This window comes from Perca flavescens, chromosome 13 (genome assembly GCF_004354835.1).
Source record: "Perca flavescens isolate YP-PL-M2 chromosome 13, PFLA_1.0, whole genome shotgun sequence".
Taxonomy (NCBI): Eukaryota; Metazoa; Chordata; class Actinopteri; order Perciformes; family Percidae; genus Perca; species Perca flavescens.
The window spans coordinates 21457509-21479032 of record NC_041343.1 but is presented as its reverse complement, the minus strand read 5'-3'; the positions used below and the strand labels follow the sequence as shown (position 1 = coordinate 21479032).

Here is a 21524-nt window from a genome sequence, read left to right as displayed (position 1 = left end):
ACATATCCATATATATTTTATTCTCAATACGGCAAAATACAAAGAATATTCAGGACAGACTCATTAGTCACAATTAATACTCACTTCACAAGAATGCTTTTAAATTACATAACCTAAGTTTGAAGATCAAACTCAAGGAGTACCTTTAATCATATTGCCTCCATCATATATAGTATCTCTATCATCAGTTCTCTTAAAACTAATCCAACTTTGACTATTGTACATAGTGTATGCTGCTGGTCTCACTTTAGAGACAACTTTTAGAAAAAAAGGTGTTATTTAACATACTGTATAAACTGCTACAACTGTTTTGACCTGTAGAGAAATACCTTTGTTTCAAAAGACATGTTGGACCAATTGTTCAAAAGGGACACATAGTAAATACATCTCTCTCGTGAGGAGAAAACAGACGTGGTTTTACATAACAGACTGTACACACCATCCATCCCATGAGATGAACAATATACATTTCATGAAAAGTACACGCCTCCATATCAAATACAGAGAAGACAAAATATTCGCACTTGTATCTAGAGACATTAATGATTATGTGGCGACCATGATACTGGGAGACAGTGAAGCAGAAGACAAAGTATACGTACACTGTTTAAAAAAAAATAAAAAAGACCGAATAATCAATTTGATATACAGTGTTAAGAGACTAGGATGTACTCTGTAACAGCTTGGAAGAAGAGAACACAAAAACCCATGGAGGCGGGAAAAGTGTGCATAAAGTATCTCACAAATGTATTTACAGCATTTTTAAATTTCAATAAAAATGTCAACCTGTAGTAGAAATTCACCCTTAAAGAAATGTTATATTTACAATTTATACATTTGTATTTAAATAGAAACATGCAAGTGTTAACATCTTCCTACTGAATGTCAAAAAAAAAAAAAAAATCATCTTACCCTGGATTCATTCAAGTTAGAATTAATATTAATTACTACTTACAAGGAAATCTCATCATGAACAACCCCAATACATTTACATCTTCCTATTTCATAAAATGGTACTCCTTAAAATGGCAAAATAGAAAAAAGAAATAAGCAAAGGGGCAGAAAAATAAATAAGTGTGTGTAACAAACTGTTAAAAATTACTCTAATGCTAAATTTTGCACATTTGACTACAAGATAGTGTAGGGAACACAAGGCGCAGACCTGTACTTAAAAAGTGTACCAGTGTATGAAGACATTAACTGGGCTGGCAAAACCCACAGAGGAATTCCTATGAGAAAAGTGGCCTCCAGCTTTAAGTACAAAATGGCTCAAGCCATAGGTGTTTGGTTATTAAAAAAAGATCTATATACACATATATACTAAACCAGTACATAAAATTGCAAAAGCTAAAGGCATTGGACACTTGAGTTCATCAGGTTTCTCAGTGAGGCAGAAAAAAAAAAAAAAAAAAAAAAAAGTGGAAAAAAAAAAATCCCAAGCCAAGAAAATGAAAGTTCTTCCACAGAAACGGATTTTTTTTTTTTTGTAAAAATCCTGCATAGATTAAAATAATACCTCCTCTGGCTTTCTCTTTTTCAAGTGCCAGAGGAAATAACAGTATCCCCTCCTACAATAAAAGGTCAGGGAGCCAGTGAAGGAAAGAAAATACAAAACACAACAAAATCAAAAAGTTAAACCTGAGCCAAATAATAATTTTCTTAAGATGTGTTTTTGTTCTTGAGATGAAAAAGGTGTAAGATGAAGTGTCAATACACCAAATCTAGGTTGGAAAATGGGAGAAAAGTGCCAGAAAGTTAGACTATAATAGGTCTGAAACATTCTGTCACTTTCCTCTTGTCCAAAAACATCTGCCATTAACCAAAACAAACCAATGAAAGTTCTCATCAATACTACTTGACCCAGGCATTCATATTTCCAGCATGTTTTAGTAAGAAGTGGGCCAAAAAAAAAAAAAAAAAAAAAAAAAATGAAAAGGTCCTTCATGTCATTGGCCATTACAAACCCCCAAATTTCAGTTGAAATCATGGGTGTAATATTAACGTCTTCATTCAAAATTCACGATTACTCTGTCGTTTTTACCCAGCCTAACAACTAGCTGACATGTTTCTTATCTACCGTCTTGTAATACAAGTATGATTAAAATTACATATACAAATACTTTGCATCTAATAACCCTTGGTTCAACCCTGTTTTAAAAGAACGCATTTGAAAAGTTATACTTCTGCTTGGCCAGAGGAAGAAAAAAACAACTGCTTGCTATATAAATAAAATCTATATTGGCCGTTATACTTCTTTTTTTTGAAATATATAATGATAGATTTAAAACTCTTTGTTCTATAAATGCAACACTGATAAGTTTGCCTCTCATAATCTTTCCTTCCCGATGAATTAGCTTTAGTTGTGCCAAATTAGTGGTCAACTCAGGCCCAGTTTTTAATAAACTGCAATGTAAATAACTGCATGTGGAAATGATCTTCAATACTTAAGACACTCCCTGCTGTTCCTTAGAAAAATACACTCTGAGCAAACAAGGGGATCAAAAAAAAAAAAAAAAAAAAAAAATGTCTGGAAGGGACTCTTCCTCAAGCTACAAGTGTAAAAACATTTTCTAGGAAGAGACTCGTACTCTGGAGCTTCAAAGACAGCAAATCTCTTAGAGAGAACATTAACATGATCAATTATTTTAAGGCCAAGAGACTAAAAGCCCCCGCTAGCGGCCCCTGGAGGCCATGCTGCTCCTTGCATCAAACCAGACCACAGTGGTTTAAACAAACTGACCAACATTCAATGTTCTAGCACGTCTAAAAGTAGTTCATGATTTTGGAAAATAAAATGACAGTTAAAAATAAATACACTGATCGATAAAGGGAACATTTATAAATATATGTGTGTGTGTGTCAGAATCTGCTGTGCACAGTGGCTATTCCTACAGTCCGTCCTTAAATCTTGTGGGTGTGCTCTATGATTTAGCTTTAGCGCCTAGAGACTTTGAAGGAAAGATAAATCAAGATGGTGTAATGAAACTTAGTTTGTGGCCAATGCCATCTTTGCTCTAAAATGTGTTAATAGGACTTAACTTAAAATTGAAAGACTGCAATAAAAAACATAAATGTTAGCAGCTTCCATTAACTGCAAAATGCATAAAATGAGTTGAAGCAACAACAACAACAAAAAGAGGAAACATAAAAACAATTCATCAGATATGAGGGGTGGCTGTTTGTTTTCCTGTCGCTCACATACAAGGCACAAAAATGATAAAGAGAAACCTTCATTTTAAAGCACCTTTGGTGTTTATGGGAGGTACTTTGGTGAAACAAAGTCAAATAAAAAGGTAAAAGCCAAAGTAGCCTAAAAACCAGACCCCATTGTTAAGCGTTTTCGTAAGAAATAATTCACCCAGTGCTTCCATGCCAAAGAGATAAAAACATGGCCTTCAAAGATTGTAAGAATGCCGATATATGAAGCATGGCGATAAGCTCTTTTTGTTCCTGTGCTGCAGTTTCGATGCTTCTCCCTGTGTGGTGCTGTCGGCGGTGTAAGATGCTCTAGATTGCTCAGTGTTTTTGGCAAGCTGGTGTAGAAAATGGACACAGTGTTGGAGATATGTCTGAGAAGTTCATCACGTGTGTGTGTGCGTGTGTGTGTGTGTGTGTGTGTGTGTGTGTGTGTGTGTGTGTGTGGAGGACCAGAGGTGGACTGTTTGTGTGTGTGTGCGCATACAGTACATCATTGTATGTGTGTCTGTCTGAGAGGGCATGCGTGTGTGTCTTTGAGCACATGTTGCTGAACACAAGAGGCTGAGGTGTGTGTGTGTGTGTGTAAGCAGCGTGCAGGGAACTAGTCCTCGCTAGGGAATAAGCTTTGCGTCCAGACGCAGCCAGTGGAGGCCCTGCCGTGTGTAACGCACCAGTTCTGTCATGCTGCTGGTGTTGAAGATCAGGGGACCCATCACCTTGTCCAACTCCAAGAAGAAGTCTGGGGAAACAAAGACACAGCGAGAGGGGGCGGGATCACATTAACAGCCAGTGAAAAGTTCAAGGTGGGACAAGCAAGATCATTTGTATTTTCATTAGAATTTATTTTTCTTTAAATTCTCAGAAAATAGTGAAAAACAATTTCCCAGAGACGTTTTAAAGTGCTCATATTATGCTCATTTTCAGGTTCATAATTGTATTTAGAGGTTATATCAGAATAGGTTTATGTGGTTTAATTTCAGTATGATGGCGAGCCACGCTAGCAGCTAGGCGAGCATTATAACGTGTTACAAAGTGATGCACGCTCGTCTCCGAAGTAAAGGCTGGACTACAAGAGAGCTGTTTGGAGCAGTTTGTGAACATTGTTTTCTGTTGGAGATGGTAAGTCCCTTTGGGCTGGACTTTGGGCTTTTTCACCTAGTAAACCTGCGCAAAAAAAGATATATAAACACAATAAAGTAAGGGGAAAAACCAAAAAGCATAATATGAGCAGTTGACCAATTTCCTGTAGATCAACTATTCGGTTCAGCACTTGCTTGAACTGCTTATGGAGTACTAATAATTTAATAATCAGTTCAGTACATCAAAGGATTACACAGCTCCATTTTTTAGCATGCTCTCAATTTTTTAAGTATATTTTATTGGGTTTTTTTTTTTAATTAGATAGATCAATTCTGAAATTAAAAGTACTGGAATTATTTTTTTAATTTAATCTATTAACATTACCCTGAATAGTGGAGAAAAGTTGCAACACATCTCAGCAACAAAGGCTTAAAAGATTTCAACTCCAGTCATAAAAAGCAACAACAATGCTATACTATTAGAGCATTTTAAATGAGACCCTGGTGTTTTAATGCAGATATGTTTACTTTACTGTATTGTTATGTGTAGGGAAAAACAAGTATTGATTTGTCCCAAAACCTGGTTTGTTTAGAAGGTAGTTTACCTTTCTGCTCCTTGGATAGTTGCTCCGCCTGGTCCCAGACCTCGGTGGCGTACAGGAAGTTGGAGGTGACCTGAACATAGCTGGCAGCCATCTGGTGGATGCGCTGAGGTATGGTCACGGACGAGCTGGCGCTGCTGCTGCTGACGACTGCCGGGTAGCCGACGGCCGTGCCTGGCGACAGCTTCGGAGACACTGGAGAGGGCATACCCGCTGCCTTGCTGCGTTAGGAAACAGAAACAAGTTATTTTTAGATGGCTCAACAAAACGCCTGTGACGGCATGACAGTTAGATAAACTGAGCACTAAACTAGAAATCATCCTTGATAGCCGTATTTATGGAATTTGCTAACCAGTATGACTCAAGGGCTTCAAACTGTTTTTCTGTCTTTACAACAAGATGTTAAAACAGGTGAAATTACAGCACAGGCGCCAATTTAAAAAAAAAAAAAAAAAAAAAAAAAAAAAAAAAAAAAAAGAACAGTATTTCAATAGTTATCTTAACTATCTGTAAAACAAAATTAAACCTTTATCAAACTAATTTGCAGTACTTTCTCTCAACATTTAACACGTGTGCAGGAAACACAGCAGTCTCCTCCACAATTAGGTTTAATCTCCAAACAGCAAAGGAGGACATGACTTACTTTCCCATTCCAGGAGAGGGAGCCTGGGTGTTGCTCAGAGAATTCTGTCAAACAAAGTCAGGAGAAGAACATTATGTACACAGCAGGTTACACATTCACAGAAAGAAAAAGAAAAAAAACAACATACATGGAATGTATATTGTATTCCTTTAGTTTTGAAGGTTTGCCAAACAAAAACTTGATTTCAGCTTTGAAGTACCTTTAAGTGTTCAGTGAGTGTTTTGGAGTATTTTAGTGCACTGTCTTTCCTCAGCTTGAATAACCGCAGGTAGAGGAGAGACTGGCATCGCAGGCTGAAAAAAAAAAAAAAAAAAAAAAAAAAAACGTTCATATTGATCTTACAGTAAACTTGCAAAGAAGACAGCAATGACCAGAAATAGGTGGACTCCTTAAAGATGCAGTAGGTAAGACTTCTAAAACTAACATATTTGCTGAAAATGACCCTCTGTTCGAATAGAACTACATGAAGCAGGTAATTTAAAACTAAATCTGGCTCCTCTGGCACCCTCTGGGGGGGGGGGGACTAACTGCGTGTCAATCTCTGCTCAGGTACATGCATTCATTCTCCCTCATGGGGGGAGGGGCTTAGGAGACCGTTTGGGCTTTAGCAGGAAGCGGGGGGAGGGGCTTAGGAGACCGTTTGGGCTTTAGCAGGAAGCGGGGGGAGGGGCTTAGGAAACCGTTTGGGCTTTAGCAGGAAGCGGGGGGAGGGGCTTAGGAAACCGTTTGGGCTTTAGCAGGAAGCGGGGGGAGGGACTGAGAAGTTGTCGATGTTCAAATTCTTTGGCTAAGTCCCGGATCTTCACAATCCTACCTACAGCACCTTTAAACACACCACTCTCATTCAATCAAAGAGCAAGGATGTTGAGTCCTTTTAGTTGATGGCTAAGGACAGGATGACACCTTTTAAACATGAAATCCATAACTGGTGACAGTCAGCATACTTACCAAAGCACTGCTAGCCTCTTGTCTGCTGAAGTAGCATCTGGGGCCAGGTAGCTTTTTAACTTCATAGTGTATCTGAACGTACAGACAGAACAAATGTTTAGCTTCTAGGAGAACCAACTGTTAACTCATTATAGAAACATTGTATATGCATTTAATACACTGACTTTCTGTTTAAAAGAGTACTATGTACACTGATTGAGCACTTCTATAACATGGACTCACAATGGCAGTTTAATAATTTAAAAAAATTATCAAAATTGATGCAACAAACAGAGATACCATCTTTTTTATTCCAAACATTCTTCTTCCTTGTCACAAACCTGACACCTACATTACCCACAATGCAAATCGACCACAGACAGGTCATTTGGATTTTTGGGTGTGTCATCACTTCTTTCTAACTCTACACTCCCAGGTTATACTCTCATTCACATATGCAGTAGTACTATCTAAGACCTGTAAACAGACTTTGATGTGCACAATCTGTGGAGTTCCCCTTTAAATTGTGACAATAATAAAAAAGGTACTTATGTGTCCTTACTTGATAAGCTCCACGGTTTCAGCATACATGGGAAAGGGAGACTTTGCCTCTTGGGCACTCTTCTCCAGAGCATTACCACATTCAATGAAAGATACCACAGCGTCCAGGTAGTAAACTGCCTTCTCAAACCGGTCCAACTGCAAAAGAGCGAACAGGGACACAACAAAAATTACATTTTCTGTTGGCGGTGCATCCCAAGTTAATGAGCATGTACCAGTCTAATATTGCATTTCTTTCTGAAACTGTCACAGCAGTGCATGACTAAAGCCTGTTCACATGACTTTTAAATTTGACATGGTTTTTGGCATGGTCACGTTATATATAACTGACATGGTTTGTATATGATTTGGTGTGGAATACATAAACTCTCTTTTCGTTAAATAACAGCAACAACTCAATTATGTTATGTGTTGGCCTCTGGATTGAATGTATAGCATAATAGGTCTAATACATTGTAATCCAGGCACATCATAAAGAAATTGAAAGTCGCATCCATAATGGATATAACGTCAAATTTTTTTAAGAGAACAAAAATAAATGTTATTGCTTAGTTCTCCTCAATAGGGTGTGTGTGTGTGTTTGTCTGTATCATTGGTTGGTTTGTCTAACTTTATGTAGAAGTTATTTTCTGTTTTGTATTTAAATTACAGAATTCATAACAGCAGCAACACAATAATGTTTCAAGGATTTTGAGTGGAAATGCCATGCAGCTGAGACAGGTATCTCATTATCCTCAGGTAAGTAACTGACACCAGATCTGCAGTTAAATATAGTCACCTGCTCATCTTTCAGCGACCCGTTTTTTTGCTTTTTGGACATTAAGCTCAAATACTGTGAGAGCACAGAGAAAAAAAGGGCTTTGAAAACGTTGTGTCTGAGGTAAATGTCCCAGTCAATACAATAAATACAATACAATCACATAAATGACAGCAATAAAAGGAAATGTGTTAAAAACTCAAAATGTGTTCCTATATCTATCATTAATCTCTATGCAAAACCTCAAAAGAATGTTGTTTTACATTAAAGGTCGAGACCTTGTTAAACAACAACAACCACCCTCTCCCATCACTGCTTTGCATGCAGCAACTTACACTTTAGCATCTCAATTACGTATGTAAATAGGCATTAGGCTGCCGCTCTTACCAGTGCATCTGCATTGTGTTTAAGTTTCTTGGCCTCTTGTAAGTAGTGATCTGCCGAATGGACCCTGAAACAACATTTTAAACAGGTCAAACTAATTTCATTGCTTCCCTGAACCATTAAAAAAAGCCACAACACTGTAATGGCTCAGTTTCTGCATACATTTACTCTTAGCACAGACCTGAAAACTAAACATAAAAACAACAAGATCCTTATGCTTTCATTGAATCAAACTCTGAAACAACAGACAATAAAAAGGCAAGACCATGTTGTTTCTTTACCTCTTCATGCAAAGGACACAGGTTCCCAACAGAGCCTTTTAAAATGGAAATTGACATCATCTCTTCTGCATGCAGGCACATCTATTCATGACCTCCCCAACCTCCCACAGCTAAACGCATCAAAGGCAACCCTAGATCCCCACAGCAGTTCCTTCTGCATACCCTGCTGAGGGGTTATCCACAGTGGAAAGGGCTCTTCTTACCTGTCCTCAAACACCAGCTTGGATCTCTGAGCCTTGGAGCCGTCCGTGGAGAGTGGAAGCACAGCCAGCTGGTTATCGCAGCCCTTTGAGGATTTCTCCTGCAGAGACAGCAAGCGAGGAGAAATAAAGTTACAGGAAAAAAGGGGCCTGGTGTTTGAAGTAGAGGGGAGAAAAAGGTGAGATTGAGGGTGTCTAGAAGTAGAAATGTTTCTGTCTCTATGGATATTGGACATAGTATACAATATATAGACCTATATAGAAGTTATGTTCTCGACCACTCCCTTTAATCCAACAGAAACGTGTTTTTTTATTTTTCATGCTTGCTTAGTTATTTAAGCTCCTCAGGGGAAACACTGCACAGTTGGCAAAGATGATGAAAGATTGCATTTGCACGTCCCACTATCCAAAATGCTTGCCAGGTATTCACACCAACAGCAAATGCCCGGCGATAAGGTTGAGTGCACTCACCTTGCCATCGCGTGTGCTACGTCCCTTGTCCTCTCCTTTTCTTTGTTTGGAGGTGGAGTTGCCCTTGGTGCTGTGGCTTCCCTCCTTTCCACTTCCTGTCCCGCTGGACAAAGAGGTGGAGGACTGGCTGACTGTCCTCTTTCGACTCGGATGCTCTGCCTTGGGCATCCGCTGAATACCTGATATGGAAGGAGAGGGGACAGGCTCCTCTTTCTTCTCCAAAGACCTCTTAGACCTGGTGGGACATGAATCGTCGTAACACATCTTTTACTTATTATTTAAACAGACAAGCTTTGTTGCAGTACAGTATTCACATCATAAAATATTAACACTCAAAAGCATAAAAGATTAACTTTCCAGATCCACATTAGGATTATAGCAGAGATGTCCTTATAATAAAAAAGGTTAAAGTGCAGCTTGAAGAGGCCGCAATGTAACAAACAAGCCACGACACTGAGCCTTTATGCTTTAATTTTATAGGGTTCAGAGTTTAGAGGGTTTATTTTGTTAAAATTGTAAGAATAGAGAAAAACAAATCTGGCAAGCTTCATTTTGCCTGTAAAGACATTAACTACTACCAAGTGTTCCCGGTGTGCAGAGGGTTTAACTGTGAATGATAATCAGAAGAAAAAGGAAGAATACCCACTCTTTACTGCTGTTTTTATGATTAGATAGGGACTTCTCCTCTAGCTTGCATCGCTTGCTCTCTGGCTTGGTGCCTTCTTCATCGTTCTAAAACACACAAAGATTGCAGAAAATTAAAAGACACATTCAAGAATTTTTAAGTGTTTGTGTGTACGTGCCTCTGAAGACAGTGCTTTGAAGACAAAGAAATGTGCAACTTAGCACTTGATTTCTTACAAGGTACAGTACAACCTTCCACCAACCCTTAATGGTTTCCCAACTCACTGTTAAACCCTAACATATCACTTAGATTGTAAGTCTCTTTGTCTGGTAGTTTTACAGCTAGGATTTAAAAATGGAAACCTGTTGGAAAAAAAACTGTTGCAGAGTGGAAAATCCGTAGGCACTAACCACTACTCTCCTTTTACTCTTCTTAAAGCGAGAAATAAATTTAAAGATCAGACAGGAATTTTCTTTATCAAGTCGTATACCTTGTGTTTCCTCTTTGCCTTACTAGAGCTCTTCTCAGAGTTCTGTTTGCTGAATTCTTTGCTGTCTCTATCTAGAGAGTCGTCCCGCTCCACTTTTATCTCTACAGGCTCCTTGTAGGGCCGCCCTGGGATCCTAGACAGCAAGCTGAGATCTATAGGAAATGGGAAGGAAAGGGAAGGGTACGAGTTACTTTGGTCCAAAGAAAAGAACATTTTCAGGAGTGTGCACTCCAGCTAGACAAGTGTAAAACAAGTGCAAAGAATACAGAATTTGTGTTATATTATTATAAGACTTCTTTGCCTTATAAGCAGCTTCGACTAACCTATCTTCACTAGTAACACTTGCTGCTGAGGTTGCCTTGCAGGGTAGCGCTCCTCAGGGTCACTGAGTGGAGACAACAACTCTTTTTCTTCCATTGGAGAAAACACACACACAGGGGTCCTGATACTCTCGGTGTACTTGGGTGTCTGCGACGAGGACGGGATGCTGTCATTCCCCTCAGAGTCTGATGATGAAGAGTCCGTATCGACAAACTCGCGAGACTTCTGGGGAGTCTTGGTGGGTGCCTTGACTTTGCGTTTATCTGCAGTAGTGGTGACAGCAGCTGCGGTGGGCCGCGGCGAGGATTTTGGTTCTTTTTTTATGCTTGGTTTGCGGGAACCCTTAGTAGCAGCTTTGGGCCGATGAGGAGGTATCTCTGGAGCTGGCTCACTCTCCACCCTCAGACCTCCCTTGGGTTCCTCCACAACTGGGGGCTTTTCAGACTTTTTAGGCTGTTTTTTACCCACATTCTTTCGCGGATTTGTGCCACCCTCACTCTGGGCGGGGGATTTTTGCCGGCCACGGCCACCCTCTGCACCCTTTTGTGCCGCCCGTAGGTCCCTGCTTGGGATGGGTGCCGCTGAGTCTTTTGAACCCCCTCCCTGACTACTATAGCCGCGTCCTGAGCTGTTATCTCTGCCCTCTTTCTTGCACTTGGATGGAACATTATTGTCCACTGGAGAGGCTGGGGAGAACTGCTTGGCCTTCTTGAACCAGTTGTCCAGCTGCCACTTGTTGGCCATGGGTTCTTCAGGCTGAAGGGGGAGCAGAGCCCACAGTTAAAATGATATGAAACCATGTCAAAACATTAAAATAAAATACTAAAAAAGATGGTATTGTGGCCAGAAGAAAAGTACAATGACTGCCTCGTAACTATTGCAACCCAAAATAAGGGTGGACAGAGCGAGGTGGTTAGTGCAATTGAAAATAATGGTTGATTAAGTACCGAATCATAATGACCTAAATTGCACTACAACATTGTACAAAGTAACTGGGAAGTCATTACCTCTGGAGAGGCGGGCCGCGGGTGATCATTGGCTTCGCTGTCTGTCGTGCTGCTTTCACTCTCGCTGTCGGAGCCTGAGCTGCTCTCGGAGCCACTGTGGCTGCTTGAGTCATCCCTCGATTGCTCCGCTCCTTCACTGTTATTGCTGTTGTTACAGAAAAGAGTCAAACAGCCTTATATTGTGTGCTAAAGGTATGCAGCACACTATCAGTCACGTTTTACAGACTGGAAGATGCATACAAACAACCCCATCACGTTGTGGGTTTAAAATCTTGTCTTCAATTTCATGGACACATCTTTGCTCCATGTGAAGATTTATAGTGTTCAATATGCTGATCATCTCTTGGACGATGGACGGCAACGCTTTCACAGCTGAGGATTATTCTTCACCTCTACGAATAGCTTGTATTTTTCTAAACGGTTCCATACTTGATTTGTAATTTGCACATTTTTCAGCTGTGGTTGATGCTATCCCCCGAGATCCCACACCACTCTGTACCCTGACCAACCACTTATTGCAGCTACAAGGACCAGATTGAGCCGGAAGCTGTACTGCCACACTCTGTAACGTGACCTTCTGAACAAACAAAAAAGCAATAATCCCAAACTTAATATAGTTTATAGTCTTTCTTTAACATTTCCCCATTGTTTAGGTTTTAAAAACGCCCAACATCTGCCGATTATTTAATATATACAGTCAATGACCAAAAAAGAATTATGTCAATATAATGCAATCCAGAAATCAAAAAGCAAAAATTATCCTTTAATTTTAAAATGAATTTTATGACTGTGCCACTGAGGTAACAATTTATTTTAATTCCTGAGGTCGTCCGTTGTGATGCTGTTGGATTGCACCAACCATAAAGGAACACAAGATATAAAATGACAGAAATAACAAGAAAGTCACCTAAATTGAGCACCATCTCTATCAAGATAAGGAACATAATAAAACAAACACCTTAGACTATAATGCAAGCCAAGGCCTCAAAACTTTAGCTGGAGTCAACCTCTACCTGACGTAGTCGCAACTAAAACTCAGTATTGAAATTTTACAAAAGTAATTTTACTATTCTTTCTGCTACCTTGCAGATGTGTTCCTTGAGGCGTTCTTTGCAGGATCCTGTTCACCATCACTGTCCTCACTGCTGCTGAGCTTCAGGTCATCTTCCAACATACTGAAATACAGGAATGAACCTAAATTAAATCTTTGTATTTTATTACAGCAGTGTAATTGCTGAAGTTTGAGATCGCTGGCTATGTCTCCATAACTTACTGAAGACATCTATCCATGTTTGGTTCCTTAACGCTTCATACCTTATCATAACTATTTGTTTCATTTTATTCTTTGTTGTCTGGCTCAATACTGAGAAATCTACAAACATGGGGTTACAATAAAAAAAAGACAAAGGGAGGAAAGGATGAAGCACTTACGTGGGCTGCTCATCGCAAGCTTTGGACTGGTGGCTGCTGGAGCTTTTGGAAGAACTACCTCGCTCTAAAAACACACAAACAAAATGAATGAGCAATAAGTATATATAAACATACATATACAAATAATATATACACACACACACACACACACACACACACACACATATATACAGTAAAAAAAAAAAATTGTAGATCTATCATGTTTGAATCCGAAATATGTGAGATACTCACTGTGTCCACTTGGAAAGGGGTGAGGGTCCTGAGGTAAACAAAAGAAGACATTCTGAATTATTTTCACAAAGCCATAAAATTTGTCTGTCGAATCTGATAACAATCAAAAATGAATGAAAAAGAATCTATTCTGAACGATTTTTTCCTCCTTGAGTTTGTGGCTGTTTATATCTACTGTACATACACAACAGAGGTTTAAGTACTTTTCAGGTCAGTTTTGGAGTTCATTTCACTATCAGATTAACTATTAATCAATAGTTAGTCCCATCACTTTATAGTTTCAATTAGGCGGCCACCAAATGTTTCTCTGGATTGGTTGCACGTGCTATTTAAGGTCTGTTTGCACCGAACATAACAAATCATTTTAGCCCTATTAATTCATTATGATTCAAAATAATTTGAATCAAACAGTAAAAACAGGGACTGGTGCGATGCTGACCTTGGTGGGGAATGGAAACTTGGAGGGCTCTGTTTTGCAGGGGGTGTGGATGGCTGTCAGCGGAGGGGGCCACAACTGAGTCATTTCCTGAAAGAAAGAGAAAAAAAAAACAAGGAAAAAAAGTGAAATTGAGTTGAGGTGTAATGCGCAATGGTCTTAAATTGACTCGAGCAACAGGCCTTCTGACGAACTGTCAGCTTGATAATGGGCGTTTTTAGCCAAATACAATCATACGTACCTTCAAAATCTCATCGACACAGTTGGCGTCACCGGCTCCCTAAAGACAGAAACATCACGTTTAACACGTTTAATAACAACATGATGTCAGTCCAGCAGGTGAGAGGCTGCTTCCATTTTGTGTAGCATGAGTCATTCTACAGGCATTTTATGAGACAGAGTTTAAACAGACCAAGTGTTAACATGCTGCGAGGTAATCTATTCTATTATTACATCATTATGAATATGTGCTCCAAATATTAACACTGCTCTGCCATTCCAAGTCTATATATATTCTACATGCAACTTCTGCTACTATAGATTTATATCTTAAGAGCTACATAAACACACAGTACGTCCCCTTAATAGAAAGCCAGTGGACAAGCCTTACCTCTACAGGCTGTGAGGGGATCTTGAGTTTGGAAAGTGAGGCCTTGCTGTTGGACTTCATCTCTCCCATGGTGCTGCTGTGCGACTGTCCACTGTAGCTTTCGGCTTGTGAGCTCTTGGGTTCTGCCGTTTCCTGGCCGTCCATAGGCCGCACATACGCTGTGGGCTTCTGCAGCATGGAGCCGGGTTTGGACATGAGAGACGGGGGAAATGCCTGACTCGAGTGCTGTCCAGTGGAGAAGGTGGTGTGAACCCGTGAGGGAGAGTCCCAGTTGGCCTCCCTGTCTCGTGGGGACTTGGAGCGGTAGCGCTCCTTGCTGTGATGCTGCTCGGCAGACAAGGAGCTGCGCAAGTGGCTGTTGCTGCCGGAGGAACTCAGAGAGCCCTTGGCCGGACTAGATGTGTGTGACTTTGAGTGCTCTGACCCGCCGCTGTGTTTACTTGACTTCTTTTCCCGCACCTCCCCTCCGTGTCTTTGGCTACTGCTGCTGCCGCCGCTACTGCCACTGCCTCTCTGGCTACTGTGCCCGCCCTGGAGTCCAGAGCGTTTCTGGGACTGGGATGAAGATCCACCTGCTGCAGGGCCAACAGGAGTCCACTTGCTGCTCTGGCTGCTGCCACCGCTACCGACGCCGCGCTGGTCCCCGCCAAATAAAGGTGGGCCCGATTTCTCCTCAGAGGAAGACGAGCTGTTAGAAGGTTTACCGCCAAGCTTAGGAAGTGTGTCACCAATCGGCTCTTTCATCTCGTCGTAATTGCCCAGCATGCTCTGAATACGGCTTGACAGTTTATCTTCCTTGCTGGACTGAAGAGAGAAGCAGAGAAAGGGGAAAGAGGTGGGAGAGAAGACAGTGTGATGAAAGAAATAGAGAGAATAAAGAAAGCAGAGACAAAAATCATTGAGAAAATAAAAGAATATGGAAGAAAATAAGTGAGAGAAATGGAGAGGGAAAGCAGAGAGAAGAGGGGGCAGAGAAAACAGTCATTATGGGCACAGGTTCAACACTTGGGTTAATTGCTTTCCAACAAAACACTGAAAATGAAGAGAAAGTTTTTAAACCGAGTCAGGTCCCTTTTTAAACTGTAACCAAATGTTACTTTTTTAATCCTTTCATGTTGAATACATTTTGAAAGAAAAAGAAATGTAGCACTACAACAAAAAACTTAAAATCACTATATGCAAAATTAGCGTAATTGAAATGCAGATTTACATCTGACAAAAGAAAGAACGTAATTAAATCCAAAACCATGTGCCACCAGTTTTATATGAAAAATGATTGACGGAAAATTGAGAAAATAAATCAATTGAACAGTCAGATGAGCCAATCACACGGTTAGCTTGTTCAAACTGGGCCCAGATCAGTCCACACCCATCTGTGAACACATAAGAGTCTACCCATAGTTCCAACACAGAGGTTAATCAATTACTTTGAGGCCACAGGTTCCAGCAGTAACGGTGTGTGCAGAATATCCAGTTTCACACAAAGCCTCAGACCTCGATTTTGTTTGACAGATTCACACAGAGGGTGAGGAAACACAAGCAGTTATCTGTAGCAGGAAATGTAACTAGCGTGGTCATAACACACACACCACTACCTTCTGCTAGCATGGCCTGGCTCACATGTGTGGTTGGATTAAGTGAAGAATCACCCATTTTTCTTATGTGTGGGGGGGGGGTACTACTAATACTAGCATAAATTACGTGCTTTGTTACGATTGTAGAAATGGCCTCTGTTTTTTGTAATTACAAGTACTTTAAAAAGGCTGATATTATGGCTTATCACACATACTGGCACATACGTTGGCTGATAAAGCTAAAAACAATTAAGTATAAAAATGAAAGTGCTTGAGGTAAATTAGAAACAGCTGAATCATTACACAGTTTGTTCAACAAACTCATTGTTTACAGAGACATAAATTGCAACAATGTAGTGTGTGTTGGCAGAAGAAAAACAGTCTGTAAAAACAAGAACATTTTATTAAAACATTCTTGCATTGTGCTGTATTGCATCTTACAGCCTGTTTGGTCTGCAGAAAGTTTCCCAGGAGCCGGTTTACATATTCGGGAACTTTACCTCCATGCTGACCAGAGTTGCAGAGACTTTTGGTTCCTTCCCTGCAAAAAGTCTCTGGTCCTGAGGCCGTACTTCCCTGCTGGCCAGGAACTATCCTTTCCAACATCACTTCAAACATTGCATTTCCACAACAAAAGTAAGTTACAAAAACAAAACACGGATTGCTGTCTCTTCCAAATTTCCTCTGCTGTCTTTTTGCTTGCAAAAATTAACTATGGCATCAGTTTTTAACCTGTTACCTGGCTAATTTGCTTCATCCGTGTGGTTCTTAGAATGCAGTAAAAAGACAAAAATGAGTGTGCTTCATGGATTTTTTAATTTAGTGAGTATTTGCTTAGAATCTGCTTAGTTTCTGTGGCAAATAACATCGATCAATCAACCAGCTTGCCTCGGTGCCTAATGAGGGACTCCTAGCAAAACGCTATCTCCAATGTTAACCACATAAAGCACAACTAATATTTGTAAAATAGACAATTTAGTGTACATTTTGCAGAGCTGACAGAGTGACGACTGGAGTAAGTGAATTGTATAATATATACATACTGTATATACACACACACAAACAAACAAACAGTTTGTGGCACCATTAAAAGGTCTATTTGATAAACAAAATCAATAATCACATATGTATTCATACATACAGTGTGTACAGTATACATTACATGCAGTATACTCTACTTTATCATCAAATATACCAATACCACAGTTTAACTTTCAACAGATAATTTTGTGCTCTTCATTCTGTGCAACTGTGTGAACTCAGCACCATAAAATGTTGCTGCTGCTTTGCTGGTCTACATCTGGGAGGCCACAGCTGCAGCTGCATGCACACATGGCCTTTAATGCAGAACACAGTAAACTTCCACTTAGTGGAGCGTGACAGAGGGTGGAAAAAAGTCAAACTGAAGCTTACATAAGACTCAAGCAAGAGACAAGAAATACAAAGTGTAGAAAAGCCAGTAGACTTAAACCGTTGGCTTTTTCAACATTTGTTGAGCCAGTTTGTACTAGGTTTCTGAAGACTTTTTTTTTACCCCTGTGCAAAAGGTCAAGGGCTTTTCCTTCTTCAAAGTCAGCTTTTTACCTTTCACTTTGTTGTGGTACAAAACACACAGGCCAGCACTCATCACTCACCTCTGGTCCCTTTCTATTCCCAACCTGTCAGGACACATTCCTCTCTGCCTCTTTGATGGCCAACTCTAGCTAAGGAGAGGAGCCACTTACCTCTGCTCAAATCTGGTTAGTTCAGAGAACTCAAATCCTCTTTACAATTACACTGTCCGGGTGGGAGCTGGCTGGCCTACATCTATGCATGTCTGTGAGCACAGGAGGAAGACATGGGAGGAAAAACCTTACCTTCGTTAGCTGCACTAGAAAGCAGCCGACCAAAGACAGGTGTTGTCAAGTCAACCGACACTTTTGCATCTTGTGCAGAGTTAGTCAATGGCTGACTATCTGACAGCTAACCATTATTTAATTGAAGCCAACAAATGTTTGAAAAATCATCAGATACCTATGATTGACGTAACCCGATATGTTGCACACAGTTCCGCCAGCTTGAAATTTGTGCAAGATCATCTTGATAAAAAGAAGGACCGTCATTGTCAGTAGAGCTTGTTCAGACGTATCCCGCGTGGGTATTAAAGCATTTCTTGAGTTTGCCCTATTTAGCTTTCATAACACAAACTACAAACTAAACCAAGACTGCAGGATCCTGAAGGTCATTATGACAAAGAAAAGCAAAAAAAAAAAAAAAACACTAATCTTCTTTTTCATTAAATTACAACTATAAGTTTGTTTCTTCAGTATGATGTAGAAATGAAGTAAAACAAATATTACAAGTGTTCCTTTGCCATAGAAGCCTGAAGCAAAAAAAAAAAAAAATTTTAGCAGCAAAGCAGGCAAAAAGAAAGCAAAGATATAGGTTTCAAAAAGAATTTCCCAAAATACAAGTTAAACTGTCCGAAAATAAATGCCGTCCATCCCAATTATAAAATGACAAAAGTGATGTCTGATATAATGAATTATCAAATAGCTTTGCATTTTATGAAAACATTTTTTTAGATAAACATATTCATTGATTTGTAATATCTGTAAACTTTTGTTTTTTACACTATGTAACTACTAGTCCGGATCAACGGAAGTACATTTCCAGGATAATTGCACGACATCCGGCGCATGATGTCCCTCACCTTCTGCTCTCTTTGTGTTGCCGTTCTCAAACTCTGTTTGCTTCGGGAAACGATAACAAACTTCCAGGTAGCAAGCTACACGCTGAAAATGGCAGGTTTTGAAGAAAATTTGGATTGCGCAGTAAGGCAGGCCTGCTTGTTTTTTTTGGGGAATGATTGTAAAGATTTACAAAAGAATATGTTTACGCCATTTACTCTCTAACTGCTACATTTTGGGGCAGATTGATGGGGATTGCTATGGACGAACTACACGCGGCAATACAATGGTAAGAGCAAATTACGTTTAACCATGTATCCAGTCAATTTAAATAGCTCCCGTTACTGTATTGTGTGAACAGCTAACTTCATTTAATACTGTATGTGCCATTTTCTTTTAATCGGGGTGCAAATGTTCCACCAAAACAAGTTCCTTCCCGAGAAAATTTTGCAGGACCACTGTCACTGCGTCCGGAGCTTAGCGCCGCCGAAGATGGTTGTGAATGGTTTAACGAAATGTAAAAAATGTATGTGTGGTGTAGCCAGACTTCACTCCACAGCGCTGTAGATAGGTCTGGCAATGCGAGACTAGTTACTGCTTGACAGCCACAGTCCATCTTCTCACTGTGTATGCGTGCATGACGGAGTTCTTGCACACTCTATAATTGTGTACTCCCACACAATACTACATTTACAACTTTGTCAGAGATTAATGCTATGGCTTAATCACAGTTTTTTTTTTTAAGGCTAGGTCTACCTTCCAAAATGTGTTTTCTTTTTTCATCCCCGGGACGGCGGGACACCCTTAAGTTAGAGCCCTGTGTGTTGACAAAACTGTATTAACATGAATGCTCCAGGTAGTATGTGCAGTTCTCACTTCCTGTCACTGCTACAAATTCCTCTAAACTGACTAATCAATGACAGGTCAACACTGAATGATAGGTAAGCAAACTTACCACTTTGTAGGGTTCAGGGAAGAGAGGGGAATTTGCTGGAAAGGCCTCTCCTCCTCCCTGCTGGATTTCTTGATTTCTCCTTTCTCTTTCTTTCATTCGGAGCACATTCCGGTCCTCACGGTTCATGTTGCTAATAACGCAAACAGAACAACAACAAGTCAACATAAAAACACGCCGAGGAGAGACTGTAAACAGACTTCTTATCTTGTGGCTTTACAAGGATGGCTATTAAAAAGACGCGGTATCATGAAAGTGAGACGTTCATGAAAGAAACACCTGACGAGTCTGTAAGAATTTCCCTAAAACTTCAACAGTGAGCTAACAACTAAACAACATTAGCCCTTCAGTTTTCTATCCTGCTAGGATTCCTTGGTCCAGAAATGACAACCAACAAGTACAAGTTTCCAACTATTCAACACCGATCATACAGTCAGGATGCCATCATCTACCCTCTACTTTGAGGCAGTATTTTAGTCAACCACAAATAGGACCATCATCAGTGAAACTCCACACATCCTGAACAGAGGGGAGCACAGAGATGACCTGTGGAGAAAGTAGTCTCTAATAGGCTTAGACTGGTCTAGTCAATGCTCAGTAGCCTACTTCTACAGCAAATAATCTGCTTGTACAGATGGTCAATGTAAACTTGTACACCAGCTGAAAATACTAATGGCCATTTTCTACATTGTCATACAACTACAATGTGGATGGTTGTTAGCTCACAAAATATATCATTCAAATAGAAACGTTTGTTTTTTGGAGTCACTGTAAAAGCATCACTCACGACATGAAAAGAATATGAAAATCTTCTCAGTAATAGCATAAAAGGTAAATCAGCCTGTAAATAGGATTAAATAACCTGCATGCTATTAAACTGTAGCTTGAAGCCTCCAACTCCATAACGGTTTGCTAAACACACGTCTGCCCTTCCTGTCCTGAGCATAATGTGTGTAGTGAAAACAGAAAAGTAGAGAGCTATTTGAGGGCAGAAACCTTGTAAGTGAATGTATGGATTCAACCCAAAGAGACAAACACTGAATGCATGAATGTGTAACAAAAGTGTGTCCATTACCAGAGGATAAAACACAACGCTGTTATTGTCTTTTTAACAAATGGTAACACATCAAAATAAAAATGTTCCGCTGGATGCCACTTCGAAAGTATTAAAACATGGGCATTTGGACAGAACAAGTGCATGTTTATTAAGGAGCAACCAACCTGACAAAGTACAAAATGTAACTGTTATGTCTGTTGTGCACCTTGTTTAACAGAAAGCAACTGCAGAGCTTTTGAAACTGGAAACAAGCAAATTATGAGCCTGCCGAACGCCTCCCAGTTTGAGTTGAAAGCTTCACTGCCAACAATGACTTAAAGGCTGTTGACAGAGTGTGATTATACAGCAACCACCCGGCCTCCTCCTAGATTATAAACACAACACACAAGGGTGTTTTCAATCTTCACTAAGTATGAATGAAAAGATGAAAAGAAGCAAAGAGGAAACCGTTTTTAGAACAGGGAAAAAAACAAAAACACTACACACAGCGAAGTCAAAGAAGATGTGAAAAGGTAGACAAACTAGGCTACATATAAAGCTTATCAGTAAGTCTTAATAGTACTTTTCCAACCAAGGTCTTTCCAAAGCCAGTGCCCATTTTACATAATTAATAACCCCGCAACTATGAGTCATCACTCATAAAAGGCAACGCGATTTACACACTATAGCTAGGTTACATTAAACCAAAGCACAGGAAGCGACCGAGGTCACAGAGAACTGCTTCCGACCACCAGTTCCATCAGTGGAGGTGTGAAGACGAGGAGAAAACATTGTTTAGGCTAGCCATCATTCAAACTATCAACAGCCAACGGTTATCATCTCTGGACTTTATTTGATTTTCAGCACAGCTAAGAACAAAGTTTAGACGATACATTGTCTTAAACTGAACAGACACTGTTTGAATACAAATGCACAATAACAAACTTGCTACAACTGATCTCCATTTACAGACAACAATGATCTATTACAGCTGACAAGAGTGGAAGATTTACTCCAGCCACATCCTAGTAAATTCAGC

General features: G+C 40.0%; 1 protein-coding gene across 6 annotated transcripts in view; it reads right to left on the bottom strand.

Annotated features, from left to right (window-relative positions):
- Positions 1-3664: 3664 nt before the first annotated feature.
- Positions 3665-21524, bottom strand: part of aff4 (AF4/FMR2 family, member 4) — a 32299-nt gene continuing 14439 nt past the window's right edge. For 3 of the 6 annotated variants that reach the window (XM_028595191.1, XM_028595190.1, XM_028595189.1), the window contains 21 exons: positions 19453-19582; positions 14255-15058; positions 13886-13924; positions 13648-13734; positions 13209-13236; positions 12978-13041; positions 12629-12721; positions 11547-11691; positions 10542-11295; positions 10219-10370; positions 9750-9835; positions 9104-9338; positions 8636-8733; positions 8155-8218; positions 7789-7842; positions 7012-7148; positions 6471-6542; positions 5722-5815; positions 5523-5566; positions 4883-5100; positions 3665-3937 (listed from right to left, as the gene is read on the bottom strand). In XM_028595191.1, coding sequence (XP_028450992.1) covers positions 3810-3937; positions 4883-5100; positions 5523-5566; positions 5722-5815; positions 6471-6542; positions 7012-7148; positions 7789-7842; positions 8155-8218; positions 8636-8733; positions 9104-9338; positions 9750-9835; positions 10219-10370; positions 10542-11295; positions 11547-11691; positions 12629-12721; positions 12978-13041; positions 13209-13236; positions 13648-13734; positions 13886-13924; positions 14255-15058; positions 19453-19578 — 3522 coding nt within the window. In that variant the 5' untranslated portion in view covers positions 19579-19582 and the 3' untranslated portion in view covers positions 3665-3809. Of the gene's footprint in view, positions 3938-4882; positions 5101-5522; positions 5567-5721; positions 5816-6470; positions 6543-7011; positions 7149-7788; positions 7843-8154; positions 8219-8635; positions 8734-9103; positions 9339-9749; positions 9836-10218; positions 10371-10541; positions 11296-11546; positions 11692-12628; positions 12722-12977; positions 13042-13208; positions 13237-13647; positions 13735-13885; positions 13925-14254; positions 15059-19253; positions 19315-19452; positions 19583-21524 lie in introns of those variants that run through there. The other 3 variants (XM_028595194.1, XM_028595193.1, XM_028595192.1) reach the window with 3 other exon arrangements.